This window comes from Hyperolius riggenbachi, chromosome 10, assembly GCF_040937935.1.
Source record: "Hyperolius riggenbachi isolate aHypRig1 chromosome 10, aHypRig1.pri, whole genome shotgun sequence".
NCBI lineage: Eukaryota > Metazoa > Chordata > Amphibia > Anura > Hyperoliidae > Hyperolius > Hyperolius riggenbachi.
This window is the reverse complement of record NC_090655.1, coordinates 219215847-219235175: the sequence shown is the minus strand read 5'-3', so window position 1 is coordinate 219235175 and position 19329 is coordinate 219215847. Positions and strand designations below refer to the sequence as shown.

General features: G+C 46.7%; 1 protein-coding gene across 1 annotated transcript in view; it reads left to right on the top strand.

The window, feature by feature from the left end:
* Positions 1-3007: 3007 nt before the first annotated feature.
* The window catches only part of LOC137534526 (zinc finger protein 11-like), a 33683-nt gene continuing 17361 nt past the window's right edge, over positions 3008-19329 (top strand). Inside the window, exon 1 of the mRNA XM_068256064.1 lies at positions 3008-3201. Within this exon, the coding sequence (XP_068112165.1) occupies positions 3075-3201 (127 nt within the window). The 5' untranslated portion in view covers positions 3008-3074. The remainder of the gene's footprint in view (positions 3202-19329) is intronic.

Below are 19329 nucleotides of genomic sequence, written 5' to 3'. Positions count from 1 at the left end.
AATGGCCATGGCCTTAAAAAATTCCTGAACTGAGGATAGTGCCACATGCTCAGAATGAAGACTATACGCCCATGTTTGCGAATCTCCTGACAAGAGAGTCTTTATAAATGTTACCCTCTGGAGCTCTGAACCTGACAAGTTAGGCCTCAACTCAAAATAAGATAGCACACGATTCCTAAAGCTTTGAAAGTCAGATCTATGCCCTGAGTACTTCTCGGGTACGGCCATGCGAAGGTCCGTGACTGGAGGGGATCGCACTTTCAACAGCCGTTTGAAGTATCCGTACTGTCCCAGACAGTTGTGTGATTTGAGTCTATTGGGTATTAATCATCCCAGTGAGATTGTTCACCGTGGTGATCAGGACTTCAACTTGGCTGTGCAGTGCGTCCATATTGTTTGGTCTGCTGTTCTGTAACGATTGGTATCAGCTAAACAGATTTTCTGATTATTGGTGATCTGCAGTATCACCAATAATACAGATGCTATACCTGATTCTGTGGTGATCTGCAGAATCACTAATAATGCTAGTATAGCCAGACACAGGACTACCAATGTGAGTAGTGTTTGGTGCAACAGTAATGAGGAAGAGGAGGTCTCCCGAGGAGCGGGTGACTTCAGACAATACTGCAGCCAAGGATCACCTGAGGAGCAGGCGAGTCAGGCTGTACTGCAGCTAATGGACACCTGAGGAGCAGGTGCTACAGGCAATGCTACCAAGGATGATCACCTGAGGAGCAGGTGATTAAGACAGTACTGCAGCCAGTGGACACCTGAGGACCAGGTGTAACAGACAGTGCTGCAAAGGGTGATGCCCTGAAGAGCAGGTGATTAAGACTATACTGCAGCTATTGGACACCTGAGGAGCAGGTGTTACAGACAGTGCTGCAATAGAGCTTCACCTGAGGGGCAGGTGAATGCTACAGATCCCTCACCAGTGGCTAGGCCCACTGGCGAGGATAGAGTGGTCAGACAAGCAGAGTAGGCAACGTACGGACAGATAAGGTACAAAGGCAGAAGACTGATTCAGAGTTGAGTTCAGGCAGAGTCGGCAACGTGAATCAGATGGGCAGAGGTACAGAGTCAGCAAGCAGGAGAATAGTCAAAGGAAGCAGAAGGTCATAACAGATAATACAATGTAATTAGTACTTTAAGCTATCAACAGAATCTGGCTAAGTGTGGATCCCCAGCTCCGGCTGGTTCTAGCACACTTTGGGATCTGACTAAGGTCTGATCGCTCACACGTTAGCATTGGCAACAGCAGACACGGAGCAACTGACAGTCTGGTACTATATATACAAAGTTGCTCCGCAGCGCCGCCCCAGCCACTCAGCCATTCCGAAGTACTATTGGAGTCAGCTGACTTGGCAGATCAGCTGACTCCCCTTCTATTCGCATAAAGGCGCGCGCGTAGCCCTCAATCTATGTGCAATAGAAGGACCAGGCAGATCACCAGCATGTAACTGCGCGGCAGAGGCCGCCGGTTGATACATGGAGATAGCCACCATGCCGCTTGTCTCCGCGGCGGTATCTCCGGTCACAGCGTGACCAAGTGTCCGGTGTGACACGAAACGGCCGTCGCTCTCCGCCATCCTCACCCGCCACCCACCTCCTCCACCACCACAGTCCACGCATGGGTCAGGTAACGAGAAGGCTCATGTAAGACATCTGATATGATGGAAAAGTTTTGCTGCTAATAAATATACACTTCAAAGGACGGAAGGTGCACGTTTGTTTTTCCTCTGGTTATCTGCAATAAATGAGAGGTTACTCACCCTGCTCTCGGCATTCCACTGACGAGATCTCCCTTCAGTCAGGGGCAACTCTAGCTACTTAATACTGAGGTTTCTCTAGCTACCTAATACTTGAGGACACCTCTAGCTATTTAATATTGAGTGTACCTCTGGCTACCTAATACTAAGGCGCACCTTTAACTACCTGTGATGGGCAAGGGAAGTAAGGCAAAAGTGACAGCCAGCACACTTGCGGTGCAGTTCGGTGGGGGTTTGTACAGGGGTGTAAATAACTAGACTTAATAGGACTCCCTTGCAAAAATGATAGCATGGGTCCCCCTTGGCTCTGAAACCCATGAGGGTCATGTGATTGGGAGCCAGCGAATGGCAACAGAGAGTGCTCTGCTGTGAAGCAGCATCTAAAATCATGAAAAAAATTAGATGCTCCTGCTACTCGCTACTCAGCATGGCGAGAGGAATTGGAAGGGACAGTTTTTGTGAGCGAACGGGGAGGTCTTCTTGATAATTGGCCGCACTTGCGGTTGGAGAGAGGAAGGAGGAGGGGCCCCCAAAGTCTCTGGGCCCCTCCTCCCCTTTGGGTCGCAGGGGTGATTGCTACGCCCATGGGTTTGTAGGTTCATATAAAGAGAAGTCTAAGGTGCCAGGACATCTCCCCCCATTCCTTTAGATTGTAAGCTTGCAAGGGCAGGGCTCTCTCACCCTTTTGTGTTTTGGAATTTGTTACACATTTATTCATACTAATTATGTCACGGTTATTATCGATTCTGTACTTTGTACTGATTCTGTATTTTGTACCAACTCTGTATTTTGTATATTGGTGTATATCATTGTCTGTATTATTTTGTACCCATGTTTGTTTCTTACTTTGTAGAGCGACACAGAAAATGTTGGCGCTTTATAAATCAATAATAATAATCTGTGCCTGTAGTCTCCTGTGAGGTAAATACGGGCCTGCTTCTGCAGCAACTTTTGTTTGTTGGTTTTTGTTCTTATAGCTACTAACAGCTAGCCAAGTCTTGTTCCCAGTTCTCCTTTGGCTGTTTTTGTACCGCGTGTAATATCTGGAATATGCTTCCCTGTATTGCTATGTACTTCATTAAACTTGGCTTGCGGTAAACAAAAGTTTCACACAAACTTTGTATCTCTGCCACAATTCTGCAGCCAGCGAGCACAACCCACTCATCTGAATATCTACAGGATATACAGGGGGCTGGGCACACTAGTGCTGCGGTGTAATAAGCTTCCTGTCACTCTAACTGACAGATCTCTGCCTGGCCCCACAGGTTATACATCTCTGAGCATTATTTGCTGTGCAGATCTGAGATGAGCGGAATGCGCAGTGTGATGGTGACGGTGTGCCAGCAGGATGGAGCAGATACAAGTTACATTCTATCTGCAGGAAAAGAGCTGGAGAGGACAGGAGAGCAGACAGGCAGCTCACAGCCCACTGGTGAGTAGACAGAGGCTGCTGGGACACTATTAGGGGGACAAGCGCTGCAAAAGTCTGGACACCACCATAGGCGTCCAATATAAAGGAGGCGCGGGACCTATGCAAAATGCAGCTACAAATAGTGGGCACTTGCTACGGGGGATTATGCATACATGGGGGGAAGGGGGGTTGGTAGTGCTGATGGTCAAGGTCAGGCATCAAAGAGGAGGAGTCTAGGGTTAGGCATCAGAAGAGGGATGGTTCTTTGTGAGAAGAAGGTTAGGTTTGGCTGTAAATGGTAGCAAAATGTTACTATCAGTAAATTTTACAATATTTTACTATCACCTATTTCTGGGCGCCAAACTTTCCAGGCAATCTTTTTGCATGTACTGTATGCTTTGTGCCATGTTAACTTTTGAATCAGGATACAATTACTTGGCTAACTGTAAAAGATAAAGCAGAAGTAAGTAAGTAAGCCAGTAACTGTTATCAGGGTGACAGATCGGGGGGGAATCTTTAACCCACAATGGCCTCGATTCATAAACCATCACCACATGGGGTAATACAGAAAACAGCTGATTCTACAGAGCATTTAGGAAAATGTCAATTCATAAAAGCTGTTTTAAATGAACAAATATAGTCTTTTTATTTTTCTTATCAACGTCTTCACAGTTGCGGACACACGGATAAACACAGTTTTCAGATTTCCAAATCACAAATAAAACGACCGCCTGACACATGTTTCACGATCAAGGATCGCTTCTTCAGAGGCATACAGTATACATGTACATCTGTTAAAAAACACACACAATGGAAAGCCTTTATATTACATACCACTCAAGGTGCATACGCATCGCAGGATACAGGAACAAAAGGAAGAGAACCTTATCCTTGATCGTGAAACACGTGTCAGGCAGTCATTTTATTTGTGATTTGGAAATCTGAAAACTGTGTTTATCCGTGTGTCCGCAACTGTGAAGACGTTGATAAGAAGAATAAAGAGACTATATTTGTTCATTTAAAGCCCCATATTTATTTGTGTGTAAAGTTGGTATTTAATTCAGGGGTGGAACTGCACTATTGTGGTTTTATCTGTAACGTGTTATCATAAAAGCTGTTACCGCATGAAAAGCTGAAATTACTGAGCAGTGAGGTAAATTACCGCCTTGTGCGGCAAATACCTCAACACATGTCAGTAAATGTCAATTCATAAAGACTACAACATGCAGTAAAGCCCAGAAACATATGTGGTGATTACCGGCAGCTCTGGTGTGTCGGAAACAGTGCGGAGACTGTGCTGAGCCATGACTCACAGAAGAAGAGAGGGAGTAGCTATGACTGACAGGAGCAGAGAGCCAACAGAAGCAGCCCCTGTCTCCTGCAAATCCCGCATCTGATAGGACGCTGATAGGATGCGATAGCTTCTCGGGAGGAACAAGCTTTTCTACCCCCCCCCCCCCCCCCCCCCCCCCGGCAGCGGAGGAGAGACAGAGAGATTGCCGAACAAAAGAGGATCCCCCTGTGGCCCTTCAGACGTTTAACCCATTAGGTTCCCGTTTGAAGATGCGGAGGCCCAAGTGAGGAAATCACCTAAGCATTGCATGTTTAATGTTTCTTGGATTTCATCTAAGCTGTGGCAATAAAATAAAATGTTAAGAAAGACTAATGGACAGATTCAGGGGGAGCAGAGGCAGTATACCAAACATGTACATTCCAAAGGGATGTTGGGGGTGCCTCTTACTATTGTAATGCCGATGCCGTCACTGCATGGAACAGCATGGAACAACACAGAGACACTCCACACTCTTCTGCTGTTACCTAACAGGTTTTTGTCAATTGAAGTCCGCACCTCTAAATAAGTCTAAAATACTGAATGCGGTATTTTAACAGCCTCATTTTTTTATTGCACAGATCTTTATAAATCGAGACCAATCTGTGAAGCGCAAGAGAAGCTAAAACAGCTCTTCTTCTGCCTTCCAGCAGCCAGTCCCACCCCCTGTAAATGGCAGCAGCCACTAGGGCTAATCCTTGGACTCTTGACAGAGCAAAATTCAAGTTTAATTTTGATTCTTTCAATTGAATTAAGTTAAGTCTAATTTTACACACACAAAAAAACTGAGGGGGACAGAAAGACAAGAGGTGCCAGAGAAGGGGAACAGACAGACAGGAGAAGGCACACAAGGTGGAACAGAGACAGGAGGAGGCACATAAAGTGGTACGGGCGTCAGGAGGAGGCACATAAGATGTTACGGGGGACTGGAGGAACAACAAAAGGTGGTACATAGAGGTACATAAGGTGGTATTGGGGATAGGAGGAGGCACATAAGGTGTTATGGGGGACAGGAGGAGGCATACAAAGTCATACAGGGGACAGGAGGAGATGCATAAGGTGGTATGGGCAGACAGGAGGAGGCACATCAGGTGGTACAGGGGGACAGGAGGAGGCACATAAGGTGGTACGGGGGAAAGGAGGAGGCACATAAGGTGGTACGGGGGAAAGGAGGAGACACATAAGATGGTACGGGGGAAAGGAAGAGGCACATAAGGTGGTACAGGGGACAGGAGGAGGCACATAAGGTGGTACGGGGGAAAGGAGGAGGCACATAAGGTGGTAAGGGGGAAAGGAGGAGGCACATAAGGTGGTACGGGGGAAAGGAGGAGGCACATAAGGTGGTACAGGGGACAGGAAGAGGCACATAAGGTGGTACAGGGGACAGGAGGAGGCACATAAGGTGGTACAGGGGACAGGAGGAGGCACACAAGGTGGTACAGGGGACAGGAGGAGGCACATATGGTGTTATTGGGGATAGGAGGAGGCACACAAGGTGGTACGGGGGAAAGGAGGAGACACATAAGATGGTACGGGGGAAAGGAAGAGGCACATAAGGTGGTACAGGGGACAGGAGGAGGCACATAAGGTGGTACGGGGGAAAGGAGGAGGCACATAAGGTGGTAAGGGGGAAAGGAGGAGGCACATAAGGTGGTACGGGGGAAAGGAGGAGGCACATAAGGTGGTACAGGGGACAGGAAGAGGCACATAAGGTGGTACAGGGGACAGGAGGAGGCACATAAGGTGGTACAGGGGACAGGAGGAGGCACACAAGGTGGTACAGGGGACAGGAGGAGGCACATAAGGTGTTATTGGGGATAGGATGAGGCACACAAGGTGGTACAGGGGGCAGGAGGGGGCACATAAGGTGTTAAGGGGACAGGAGGTGGCACATAAGGTGATACAGGGGGCAGGAGGAGGCACACAAGGTGGTACAGGGGACAGGAGGAGGCACATAAGGTGGTACTGAGGATAGAAGGAAACACATAAGGTACTGGGCCCGGGAGGAGGCACATAGGGGGCACAGGGTGACAGGAGGAGGCACATAGGGGGCACAGGGTGACAGGAGGAGGCACGGAGGAAGGACAAGAAGATGACAGAGGGAGCACAGTGGGACACTGGAGTCACAGGGGAACACAGTGCTCATACTTATAAACACATTCAGCTTAACCGCTTCTTGAACTTACTGATTGAAATCTAGTTTGTGGTATAGATTTCTAGCAGATTTGATTACAGTGTGACCAAATATGAGGGATATTGATGGGTAAAATTGCCCAGGGTATTGCCACCATAACTAAATCTGGATTCAGAATAACAAATTCAGTAGTATATTATGAGATCATCAATTCACTTTGAACTGACAAAACTGAGGTGCAGGTCTAAGCTGTCTGCAGGTTTCATGTTATTGTAGATGCCAGGCACTTCTCCTCCCATGCACACGTTGAACAATAGATCTGAAGAATAGTCTGAGCTTTAGGTGCTATTTACTGGAAAAATTTGAAGCTCAGAAGAATATGAGGTGTTCAAAGCAGGGGCGTAACAATTGAGGATGCAGCCCCTGCATCCTCGGGAGGGGGGTTCTGGGGCCCACTCAGGGCCGTTTTGGGGGGCAGAGGGGGTCACAGCATGAGGGAAGAGCATTGCACATCGGTGGGGAGGGAAGACAGTTCCCCCCTCCCTCACCTGGGGCTCTCCCCGCTGCGCTCCCCTCCTGAATGTATTACTGGCAGCGGGCGGCGGCACTTACAGGTCTCCGATCTGTAAGTGCTTCATACTACTTCCTGTTTAAACAGGAAGTAATGTGAAGCACTTGCAGATGGGAGACCTCCGGCGGTGCATGGAGGTATGTATTGCTGCTGCCACCGCCTGCTGCTAGTAGCAGCTGCTGGAAGGGAGCGCAGAGGGGAGAGCCCGAGGTGAGGGAGGGGGGACTGCCTTTCTCCCCACCGATGTGCAATGCTCTCCCCTCATGCTGCGACCCCTACTGCCCCCCAAAAACAGCCCTGAATGGGCCCCCCCGGGGGGGGGCATCCAGATTCTTGCAGGGGGGCTCGGTGTGTTCTAGTTATGCCCCTCGTTCAAAGTTCTAATCAGAGAAAATGTAGGGAAAAGGAAGTGATGTAGATTAGGGGGTGGGGTCTACTAGAATACTCAGGGAGAGACTTGGAAGGTGTCCCTTCTGGTGGCCTGGGTACGTTGGAGAGGAAGGTTTGGTACATCTGTGTAATGGATAACTATTTTCTTACATTTTCTATGTTTTCTGTATTTCATTTATTGTTCATCTTTATTTATTGTTCAAGTTCAAGTATTTATTGTGTGATAACATTTTCCTATCTGCTAAGATTTATTCTATATAGTCAGAGCTTCTCTGCACAAACCAAGAAGTTGTATTTTGGAACTAGGTTGTAAATTCCTACAGGATATATATATATACATTGTGGTGACAGGAGAACCTGAGAGGACAGCTGATTCTCCATAGTGACAATGAGAAGCTGAGTAGTGGTCTTCTGTTTATGGTAATGCTCTTCTTTCTGTATTTTTAACTGTTACATAATATAATGTAAGCTCTGTGTGATGATCCGCTCGGCTGCCTGCGCAGGCAGGCAGCCTTTTGACCACTGTTCAGGTCTGCATTCTGCAGGTCTCACGAAAATAGACCTTTTGTCAGTTTTGCAGCTTGCTGCTGCTGAGGAATTTGCATACGTTTGTCATGCAAATTTCCTAGCCACATCCTCTGGAGGTTTGTACTATAAATACCTTGTGATATCACAGACCTTCGCTGGTCATAACAGTTTGTTAACATACTCCTGGAGTGTCAGCCTGCTCTGTTGGATTGTTTAAGAGTAGCTTAGAGTAATTCTTGGGACTGCGCTAGGCATCCTTGTTAGGAGCAGTCAGGACTGTATTATCTGTTTGCCTTGTTCTGTCTGGGAGTGTAAGCCGGAGCAGCGGTTGCTACCGGTAACCCCTTCTGTCTTGCGATTGTCCTGTCGCGGGCGGTGGTCGACACTCGACAGGAGATCGTTCTGTCTGTCTGGATCGCACTCGCCCTAGCGTTAGAGGCGGTGGATTCTTGTGGTCTGTATCTTGGAGCTAACCTTAGCTACAGTCGCGACTGGTTACTCCTTCTGTCTGTTATGTGTGCTTGGATCACACTGCTCTGACGGAAGAGCAGTGGATCTTTCTCGTTCTTGGTTCGCACTGGCTCTGACAGTAAGAGCAGTGGTTCCTGTGTGACTCATTCCTGTTGTTCGTTTGTATGTCTGTCTACGCCTGCTGGTGCCTGCGGTAAGGCAACCGTGTAGCAAGCGTGTCTGTCTTGTGTTGGTTAGTTAGGCGTGCTTGTCTCTGTTGTGCTTAACACGCGGAGACCGCGATGCAAACGCGTTCGCTGTTGCGAATGAGTGCGGTGTTCGTGTTTAGTTAGCGTTTGTTATTTTCCTTATCTTCTCTTTGTATGATTTGCTGTGCCTTTGCTACTCTCGTGCTCTGCCTTGCTGTAGCCTTGTGTCACCTCTGGCAATCGCCTCTCTCGCGATTGCGTTCCTACTTCATACCTGCTGTTGTGTATGCACCGTTGCGGGTTGGCGACTAGATTGGTGCACACACATACAATCTGTCCCTTTGCTCATTCTCATTCTCATTCGCAATCGCTTCTCAGGCGATTGCGTTCTCACTCTGTTTCCTCTGTTGTGTGTCCACCGTCGCAGGTTGGCAACTAGATTGGTGCACACACATACATTCCTCCTCTGTGCTTATTCTGTCTTGTGTCGCTGTTAGCAATCGCCATCTCCTACGATTGCCTTCTCGCCTGCTCTTCATGGTTGTGTGTTCGTCGTCGCTGGGTAGCGACTAGATTGGTGGACACACATACCCTCTGTCGCTTCATTCTCTCTTTAAGGGCTACCTTGCCCTGTGTTCTTCCCTTCATACAATTTCTGTCTGGCGTCTGTGGCAGGGCAGAGGATCTGTTCCTCTGCACTCCACAGCTCCATCTGCCGACAGGAATTTCCCTCTACAGGTGCATTGCACCTTTTGCTGGGTTCTCTCAAATTATACGCTTGTGGAGGATTTCCGCAGTGTCAGCGCGCGTCCTGGGCGCTGACCACGGAGAGAATTCCGCAATCGTTACACTCTGTCAATGAAGTGTATAAAGCTGAGACTTTACTCTATGAATTCAGTAAAGCACTTTTAGACACGCATGTGTGTGTCTCTGTGTTCTTACTCCAGGCCTGTACAAATATGATATATGTACTAAAAGCAGTTAGTTCTTTGCATGTAATGAGATAGACTTTTTACAGTATCTTTGTCTCAATCTTTTCAATCAACTTCTGAACCTCCTTTTCTAAAGATGACCCTACACTTATTGATTTCCCAGTTAGATTCCAATCAAACAAAGTCTCAGGCCCCTTTTATACTTGCCTTACAAGCATGCATTGCATTACCCTCTTTTGCCAGGTTAACTCAACGACAATGCAAAGCAATGGGGCCCGGCACACATGTCGCGTCGGAGGCGCCCGATCAGCCTCCGCAAAGTCAACTGCGTGTTACCATTGAACTTACGCTGCGAGGCAGCAGTGGTGGAAGTAATGTAAGTCCATGGGCAAAGCGGGGAAATATGTTGGCAGCAGTGGTGCTGTGCATTGTGTTTCCAGCAGAGAGCACACAATGTGGCACTGTTGACTTTGCACTGTATTGGACAGTGCAACGCTGCAGTTTGATCGATTTTCGATGGATTCCATGCTAGAATCTATTGAAAATTGATGTGCAGTGTGTTCCTTCCTGAATGAATTCCTTTCAGAGAGAAATCGATCATTTTGCCTCATCAGGCAGCAATCTATTATATAGATTATCATATATAATATATGGCCAGGTTAAAGCCTAGTACACACCTTTCCATTGGCCAATTTTGCCACCTCCATGTAGTATGAGGGCCAACAGATTTTAAATGCTATGAATAGATTGTGTAGGTAAACTCTCACACTACTTGCTACTACATACAGGTGGTAAAATTGGTCAGTGTTTGGGCAATCAAAATTAAAGGTGTGTACCAGGCTTAAGTCTGATCTTTGTTCATTAATTCCTCTATGTTGCTCTGCTATCCATTGGACTAGAAAAATTAGCACATCTCTGCTCGCTTTTTTTGAATCTCTAAATATCGCATCATATACATATACATACATTCATACATACACACATACATACACACACACACATATATATATATATATATATATATATATATATATATATATACACAGTGGGTTGCAAAAGTATTTGGCCCCCTTGAAGTTTTCCACATTTTGTCACATTACTGCCACAAACATGCATCAATTTTATTGGAATTCCACATGAAAGACCAATACAAAGTGGTGTACATGTGAGAAGTGGATCGAAAATCATACATTATTCCAAACATTTTTTACAAATAAATAACTGCAAAGTGAGGTGTGCGTAATTATTCGGCCCCCTGAGTAAATACTTTGTAGAACCACCTTTTGCTACAATTACAGCTGCCAGTCTTTTAGGGTATGTCTCTACCAGCTTTGCACATCTAAAGACTGAAATCCTTGCCCATTCTTCTTTGCAAAACAGCTCCAGCTCAGTCAGATTAGATGGACAGCGTTTGTGAACAGCGGTTTTCAGATCTTGCCACAGATTCTCGATTGGATTTAGATCTGGACTTTGACTGGGCCATTCTAACACATATATATTTTTTGTTTTAAACCATTCCATTGTTGCCCTGGCTTTATGTTTAGGGTCATTGTCCTGCTGGAAGGTGAACCTCCGCCCAGGACCCAGTCTCAAGTCTTTTGCAGTCTCCAGGAGATTTTCTTCCAAGTTTGCCCTGTATTTGGCTCCATCCATCTTCCCATCAACTCTGACCAGCTTCCATGTCCCTGCTGAAGAGATGCACCCCCCGAGCATGATGCTGCCACCACCATATTTGACGGTGGGGATGGTGTGTTTAGAGTGTTGTGCAGTGTTAGTTTTCCGCCACACATAGCGTTTTGCATTTTTGCCAAAAAGTTCCATTTTGGTCTCATCCGACCAGAGCACCTTCTTCAACATGGTTGCTGTGTCCCCCACATGACTTGTGGCAAACTGCAAACGGGACTTCTTATGCTTTCTGTTAACAATGCCTTTCTTCTTGCCACTCTTCCATAAAGGCCAACTTTGTACAGTGCATGACTAATAGTTGTCCTATGGACAGAGTCTCCAACTTGAGCTGTAGATCTCTGCAGCTCGTCCAGAGTCACCATGGGCCTCTTGACTGCATTTCTGATTAGTGCTCTCCTTGTTTGGCCTGTGAGTTTAGGTGGATGGCCTTGTCTTGGTAGGTTTACAGTTGTGCCATACTCCTTCCATTTCTGAATGATCGCTTGAACAGTGTTCCGTGGGATGTTCAAGGCTTTGGAAATCTTTTTGTAGCCTAAGCCTGCTTTAAATTTCTCAATAACTTGATCCCTGACCTGTCTTGTGTGTTCGTTGGACTTCACGGTGTTGTTGCTCCCAATATTCTCTTAGACAACCTCTGAGGCCCTCACAGAGCAGGTGTATTTGTACTGACATTAGATTACACACAGGTGCACTCTATTTAGTCATTAGCACTCATCAGGCAATGTCTATTGGCAACTGACTGCACTCAGATCAAAGGGGGCCGAATAATTATGCACAAACCACTTTGCAGTTATTGGTTTGTAAAAAATGTTTGGAAACATGTATGATTTTCGTTCCACTTCTCATGTGTACACCACTTTGTATTGGTCTTTGATGTGGAATTCCAATAAAATTGATTCATGTTTGTGGCAGTTATTTGACAAAATGTGGAAAACTGCAAGGGGGCTGAATACTTTTGCAAGCCACTGTATATACACATACATATACATATAGCTGGTGGCTATGAGGAATAGCGGAGCCGCTGCCGCGCAGGGCAGCATGGCGGCGGCCTCCGCTTCCCAGCCGGCGGTTTCCGACTGCCATACGGAGCCGCTGGCACAGAGCAGGGCTGTCACCGCCGCGGCTGATAGTATGGTGGTGGGTCCCGCTACCCAGCCGGCGGACTTCGGCGCGCGGGCGTGCGCTGACCGGGAACCTGGCCTCTCTGATGTTCAGAGGCTGAGGGTCATGCGCACGTGCGTGAGGTGGCAGGATATTTATTGTTTGAGAAGACGGGTCAGCTGATCCGGCGATCAGCTGACCTCAGCCAGCCAATCACATGCTGACTTCAGTTCCAGCCCCCTGGGTGGGCTGGTGGAACAGGGCTTCTGCATTTAAGCCCACAGATGTCATTTGCTCATTGTCTGCTGTCGTGATACACATCGTGTTAGCGCTCAGACCTTAGCTCAGTTTCCCAGGCGTTGTCACCAAGGACGTCACACCTTAGATTAGGATTGTATTGTATATTTACCTGTGTTTTGACTCTGGCTATCCCTGACTACTCTTTACTCTAAACGCTCTTGTACTTCTGCCTATCTGATTCAAGTTGCCGACCCTGCCTGTTTAAACGACTCTGAATCAGCCTTCTGTTTCTGTACTGTTGCCGCCTTCTCTGTTGCCGAACCTTTGCTCGCCTGACCTTTCTCCCTTCAGTGGATTGTCTCCCACTGTAGGGCTATCTCCGAGGCTTGCCTCTCCGAGACGCCTGCCCTAGCAGACTATTACTGCTAGAGGCCGAGATTCCTCTCTTTGCCTGGACTGAGGATCTCACACACGGGGTTCCCATTCAGAGGTAACCACACCTCTGAGGAATCGCCGAGTGGTGGACTTTTCCACGATCTTGCGATTTTATTACTGTTGCTATTGTTTATTTCACTGTGTTAGGTGTCCAGAGGTTAGTCGCACTTGTATTATTGGTGATTCTGCAGATCATCAATAATCAGGTGACATCTGTATTGTTGGCGATACTGCAGATCTCCAATAATCAGATTCTCTCTGTGTGCTGACACCCATACATTACAGTGGCCCGACGTTGCCCGGGTATGTATTTAGCTGATGTCGGCTCCGTCCACTTTTTCTAACCCTAACACACAATTACTCAGTGACCTAGTTTGTAAGCTTTGTGGTCTTTGACATCAATAATTTGCATTGACATGAAATAAATCTGATTGCCTGTTTGTGGCAGCTTTAAAGCCAATGGGTACCGTTTAAAAAAAAAAAAGTCAGATACTCACCTCGGTCCTAATGAGCCTTCCCTCTCCTCTCCCGGTGCCCTCGGTGCTGCGCTGGCTCCCCCGTTCGCGTCCGCCGCCGCAGGGACTTCGGAGGTCTTCGGGAGCACTTGGGCTTCCGAAGACGGGCCGCTTCATACTACGTACGCGCGAGCGCGTCATAGAGGGCGCTCGCGCATGCGTAGTATGGAGAGGCCGCGTCATCGGGAGCCCGAGTGCTCCCGAAGGCTTCCGAAAGCTCCCTTCGGCATGCGGAAGTGGCAGTATTTGACCGAACTGGTCGAATACTGCCATGGGGGATCCTGCGCGGGACCGGGCACCGGGAGAGGAGAGGGAAGGCTCATTAGGACCGAGCCTTCCCTCTCCTTAGGTGAGTATCTGACTTTTTCTTTTTTAAAACGGTAAACATTCACTTTAAGTTTGAGAACCCTACCATTAACAGTGTAAAAATGGCTGCAGTTTACATTTTCTCAGTGAAATTTGTATTTGTCTCCGCCCACTGATGACCCGGCGTTGCCCGGGTATGTATTTTGCTGATGTTGGCTGTGCCTACTTTTTCTAACCCTAACACACAATAACTCAATGACCAAGTTTGTGAGCTTGCAGTCTTTGGCATCAATAATTTTCATTAAACAAACATGAAACAAATCTGATTGGCTGTTTGTAGCTCCACACCCTTTTCTGAATTTGAACCCCAGTCACCCAATGACCAACTGTACCAGGTTTGGGCTTGTGCCATTAACAGTGCAAGAATGGCAGTAAGTTAAATATTCCCTTTGAAAATCAATAAGTGAATTTTGTTGGCTTTTTAGGCTCCACCCACTTTTCTGAATTTTAATCCCAGTGACCAACTGTGCAAAGTTTGAGAACCCTGCCATTAACAGTGTAAGAATGGCTGCAGTTTAAATTTTCCCAGTGAAATTTGTATTTGTCTCCGCCCACTTTTTGGTTATAGTCATAAAAAGTATCCTATAAGTTATTCCAGGTAATGTACTATGTGTGTGCCAAATTTCATTCAAATCCGTTCAGCCATTTTTGCGTGTTTGAGTAACAAACATCGAAACTTTTGCATTTATAATATTAGTGAGATACAGTATATACCGTATATTCTGGCAGATAAGACGACTGGGCGTATAAGACGACCTCCCAACTTTTCCAGTTAAAATATAGAGTTTGGAATATACTCACCGTATAAGACTAACCCTCTTCCAACGCACACCAAATAAAAATTAAAAAAATCATCATATACTTGTGCGATGTATGAACAGATAGTGGTGCTGTACTATATGTGGTACCCAGTATATAACAATATACAGGTGATTGGATAACTCTCCCTCTCCATAAGCGGATTGGTCAGCTCTACCTGTCTTAAGGGGCCCATACACTAGTCGATTTCAGCCATCAATCGATTCTATAGAATTGATCGATCAAACCGAAATGGATTCTATCAAATCTATCGATCGATCTATTTGCAGCCAATTTCGATCGATTTGATCTATCTGACAGGATGAGAAATCTAGGTCGATCTGCTGCTGGCAGCAGATCGATGACCCATAGAGCTGCATTGGATCTAATGGTCCAATAATGCATTTAGATAGATTTCAATAGATTTAATTCTGAAATCTATTGGAAATCTGTTCCTAGTGTGTGGCACACATCAGATAGATTCCTTTCAGATTCGACTTGACGGGCATGTGACAGAAATCTATCTGATGGTCGAATCTGCTGCAACTCTACAAGTGTATGGCCACCTTTAAAGTAGATTGGTCAGCTCTCCCTGTTTATCAAAGCGGTATGGAAGAATAGATTGTGCTGTGCTCATAAAACATGCCTCTTTCACCCATCTGGCTCGCCCTTGTATCCCATTTACCTCCTTCTCTGCCTCTCAGATCTCGTACATGTGCGCCTGTGCCTCTTAGCTACAGTCCTCAGCAGCCAGATCTAAGAGGCGGTAACAGGATAGGGTGGTCCAGCCGGGTGGAAGAGGTGTTTTATGGGCACAGCTGTATAATACCTGCTTTCCCAATAAACGTCAGACAATTGTTTGATACCATACAACTTGTGTGTGTGACTTCTTCATCAATAGTTGTCTCCTGGTTTACCAGCCAAGAAGGTGAACCACTGACCAGATCAGGTGCCCAGTTGAGGGTCGATGCTTTTCAGCCGCGGTCATTGTAACAAAAAGAAATACGTCCACGCAGGTCCGGATTTGTACTTTTTACCGCCCTAGGCCAACAGTCGACAACCGCCCCAGTCAGTGACATGACTATACATTTGTGATGATCCGCTCAGCTGGCTGCACAGGAAGACAGCTGTTTGTCCATTCCTCTAGTCTGTGGGCTGCAAGTCTCTGGAACAGAGACCTGTCTTTCCATTGCAAGTTTCTGGTCTGTTCTCTTGCTGGGGAATTTGCATACATTCGTTATGCAAATCCCCTACCTGCCTTCTTTGATGACTGGCACTATAAGAGCTTTATGTTTCCCAGAAGGCTTTGCTGGTCATTTCCTTTCCATGGTCTGTTCCTGATGGACACTGCATGAGTGTCAGCCATTGCTATCTAGTATAGTTAATTCCTGGGGGTTGCTTTAGGCTCCCCTTCTAGCCCAGTCAGGTTGTATTATCTGTATTGCCTGTTCTGTCTTGTCTTGCCTGTTGCCATTGTCCTGTCCCAAAGGTGGTCGACAGGAAATGGTTTTGATCTCTGTTCTTGGAGTATAGCTGGTGCAGCGGTTGCTACCAGCTATCTCTTCTGTTCTGTCTCCTGGGATCGCGCTAGCTACTTTTCGCTGGCGCTGGGGATCCTTCTGTTCTGTCTTCTGGGATCGCGCTAGCTACTTTTCGCTAGCGCTGGGGATCCTTCTGTTCTGCTACTCTGTACCTGGATTGCGCTAGCCACTTTTCGCTAGTGCTGTAGATCCTATCTCTCGCTTGTCCTTGTTTTCGTGTGTCTGTCTTGTCTGCTACGCTTGCTGGAGGCTCGGTGAGGTAACCGTTAAGCAAGCGCTCGCGTCCTCTGTTTTATGTTTGTCTGTCGATGGTTAGTTAGGTGTGCTTGTCTCTATTGTGCTTATCATGTGGAGACCGCGCATAACCGCGTGCACTGTTGCGAATGAGTGCGGTGTTCGCGGTTAGCTAGCGTTTGTTATTTTCCGTATCTCCTTATTGTATTATTTGCTGTGCCTTTGCTACCCTCGTATTCTATTCTGATCTGCCTTGTGTCACGTCTGGCGATCGCACCTCTCGTGATCGCGTTCCTATTTCATTTCTGCTGTTGTGTGTGCGCGGTCGCGGGGTGGCGACTGGATTGGCGCACACACATACAACCTGTCCCTTTGCTCAATCTCATTCGCAATCGCCTCTCTTGTGATTGCGTTCTCTGCTTCGTACAATTCCTGTCTGGCACTTGTGGAGGTACAGAGGATTGGTTCCTCTGCACTCCCCAGCGCCATCTGCCGACAGGAATTTCCCTCTACAGGTGCGTAGCACCTTTTGCTGGGTGCCTGCAAATATACGTTTGTGGAGGATTTCCGCCGTGTCAGCGCACGCGTTGTGCGCTCATCACGGAGAAAGTTCCACAATCGTTACAGAATGACCAGCCCAACCCAAAACCCCAGTGTAGATGGAATTTCCGATTTGTACGATTTTGTCGAATATGGCTCTTGTACCTTTAAGAGATTTAAAAAAACTTGAACCTGAATCAGCAGACGAATTTTTGTCTGAGTGTACGAAACTGTTAGCGAACCCTGAATTCCAATGCACCCCAGTGTCTACCTGGGCCCCCCAAATGGTCTACATTCTGTTGGGGGGCGAAATGTCAATGTGGGATTATGATGTGTTAGATCATACCACCCTGAGTCAAAGACCCCTGGAATTCTTGGCCTTTTTAATTCACAATTGGCTGAGATTACCTCAATTACCATACCCCCTTAATGAGTTGTTGTCAGCAGCTCAATCAGCTGTTCCATCTACTCTTTCATCCATAAAGCAGCCATCCAAAGCCTCTAAGTCTAAACGTAAAAGATCTAGGAAGGCTTCCCAGCGGAAAGATCCGTTGCCCATGGCAACCACAGATAGAGAGGTTATTTCTGTCAAGTCTGAAATGGGCAAAACCATACAGTATGATAATGATGTTTATAATGCATCTGCTGATCAGTTTCCAGGTTTTTTGCCCCAATCCAAAGCTTATGTGGATCCTGCTATAGGTAGGATTGCACACTATATTAAAGCAGTTAAAAGATCTGTACTCGTTCCTGATCCCCACCCATATGGAGATTATTTAGATACTGGGTTGTTCGAACCGCCATTTGCCTCATGGGAAATCGGGGCCTTGGTGGAGGAATTTGATTTGGATTGGAAAGCCTTTTGCGATTTTTACATCGCAAAAAACGCGGATGTCCTGAACGATTGTCTTGACTCTATGTGCCTTTTGTTTGATTCTGATGAATGTGACGAGTAAGTTGTGGATCTGGTGATGTATGTGTGGCAGATCATTTTGGATGAATTACACACACACCAATTAATTGATCCCAATAAAGAGGTAAAAGATTCCCGTTCTGTTCCTGCTCCAGTTCCATCTGTAGACTGTGCGCACTATGATTGTTCATCCTTTGTTAAGTGTGCATGGGAGCCCCCGTTTGAGAAATGGGAGATCGAGCTCCTGGTCTATGAATTGGAATGTGATTGGAGATCGATTTGCAATCATTACCGTTCTAAAAACGAAGCAGTTTTGTATGCGTGCATTGAGTCTGCGTGCACTTTAATCAAGACTGGTGAATGTATCTCTGACTTTGTGACTCCGCTGTTTGACGTGTGGAGAATGATTTTGGATGAACTACATGCGCTTCAATCTGCTAAAAACACATTGTCAGCGGACGATTGTTCCAATCCTCTGGATTTAAAGAAAGTGAGTTTTGAATGTATTCCCTTTCCCAAAGCAACTGAGTGTTTGAAGTCTGAGTGCAAGTCGTTCAGAGCAGTTGCTTGTGTGGAAGTTGAACCAGTGCGGTCTGATGTCGCCACCGCACGTATGGCTGCAAAAGGTCTGTGTGGTCCTGTGTCTAATGAAGACAGATTTTTTCCCTCAGGTTCTCTAAGATCGTCCGTTTGTGAGCCTGCTATGGGGAAAATTCCTAAGTTATGCAACCTTAAGAAAATTATTGATGTGTCTAATAAAGTTTCTCCTGTTGTTGTCGCCACTTCTTTTGCAAATGAATCTATGTCTTATTCTGTTCGCACCTGTGCAGGCCTGTTGCCTGATGACAGTTGCTCCAGTGTTTCTGTCCTAGATGCCTTGCAGTCTGCTCCGCAGATCGCGGAGGTTTGCGATATGGAAGCGTCAGTTTCGCAACCTAAAGCGATCTTGGATCCGCAAATTTTGCGTTCTGACTCCTCGGATTCGACATTGTTAGCCGAATCTAAGAGTGAGACAGCGCTTCGGTTTTGCGAATCTGATGCTGAAGCTTCTTTGCCTTGTCCAGAGAAGCTTTCTCTGAACCTGCCCTGTACCATGAATGAAGGCATGATGTCCACTTGCATTGACATTTGCGAGTCTGATTCTGAAGACAGTATTGACTCTCCACCCAGTACTCTGGATGAGTCAATATTGCCTTGTACAATATCTCCTGCCCTGCCCCTAGAGGCTCGTCTAGG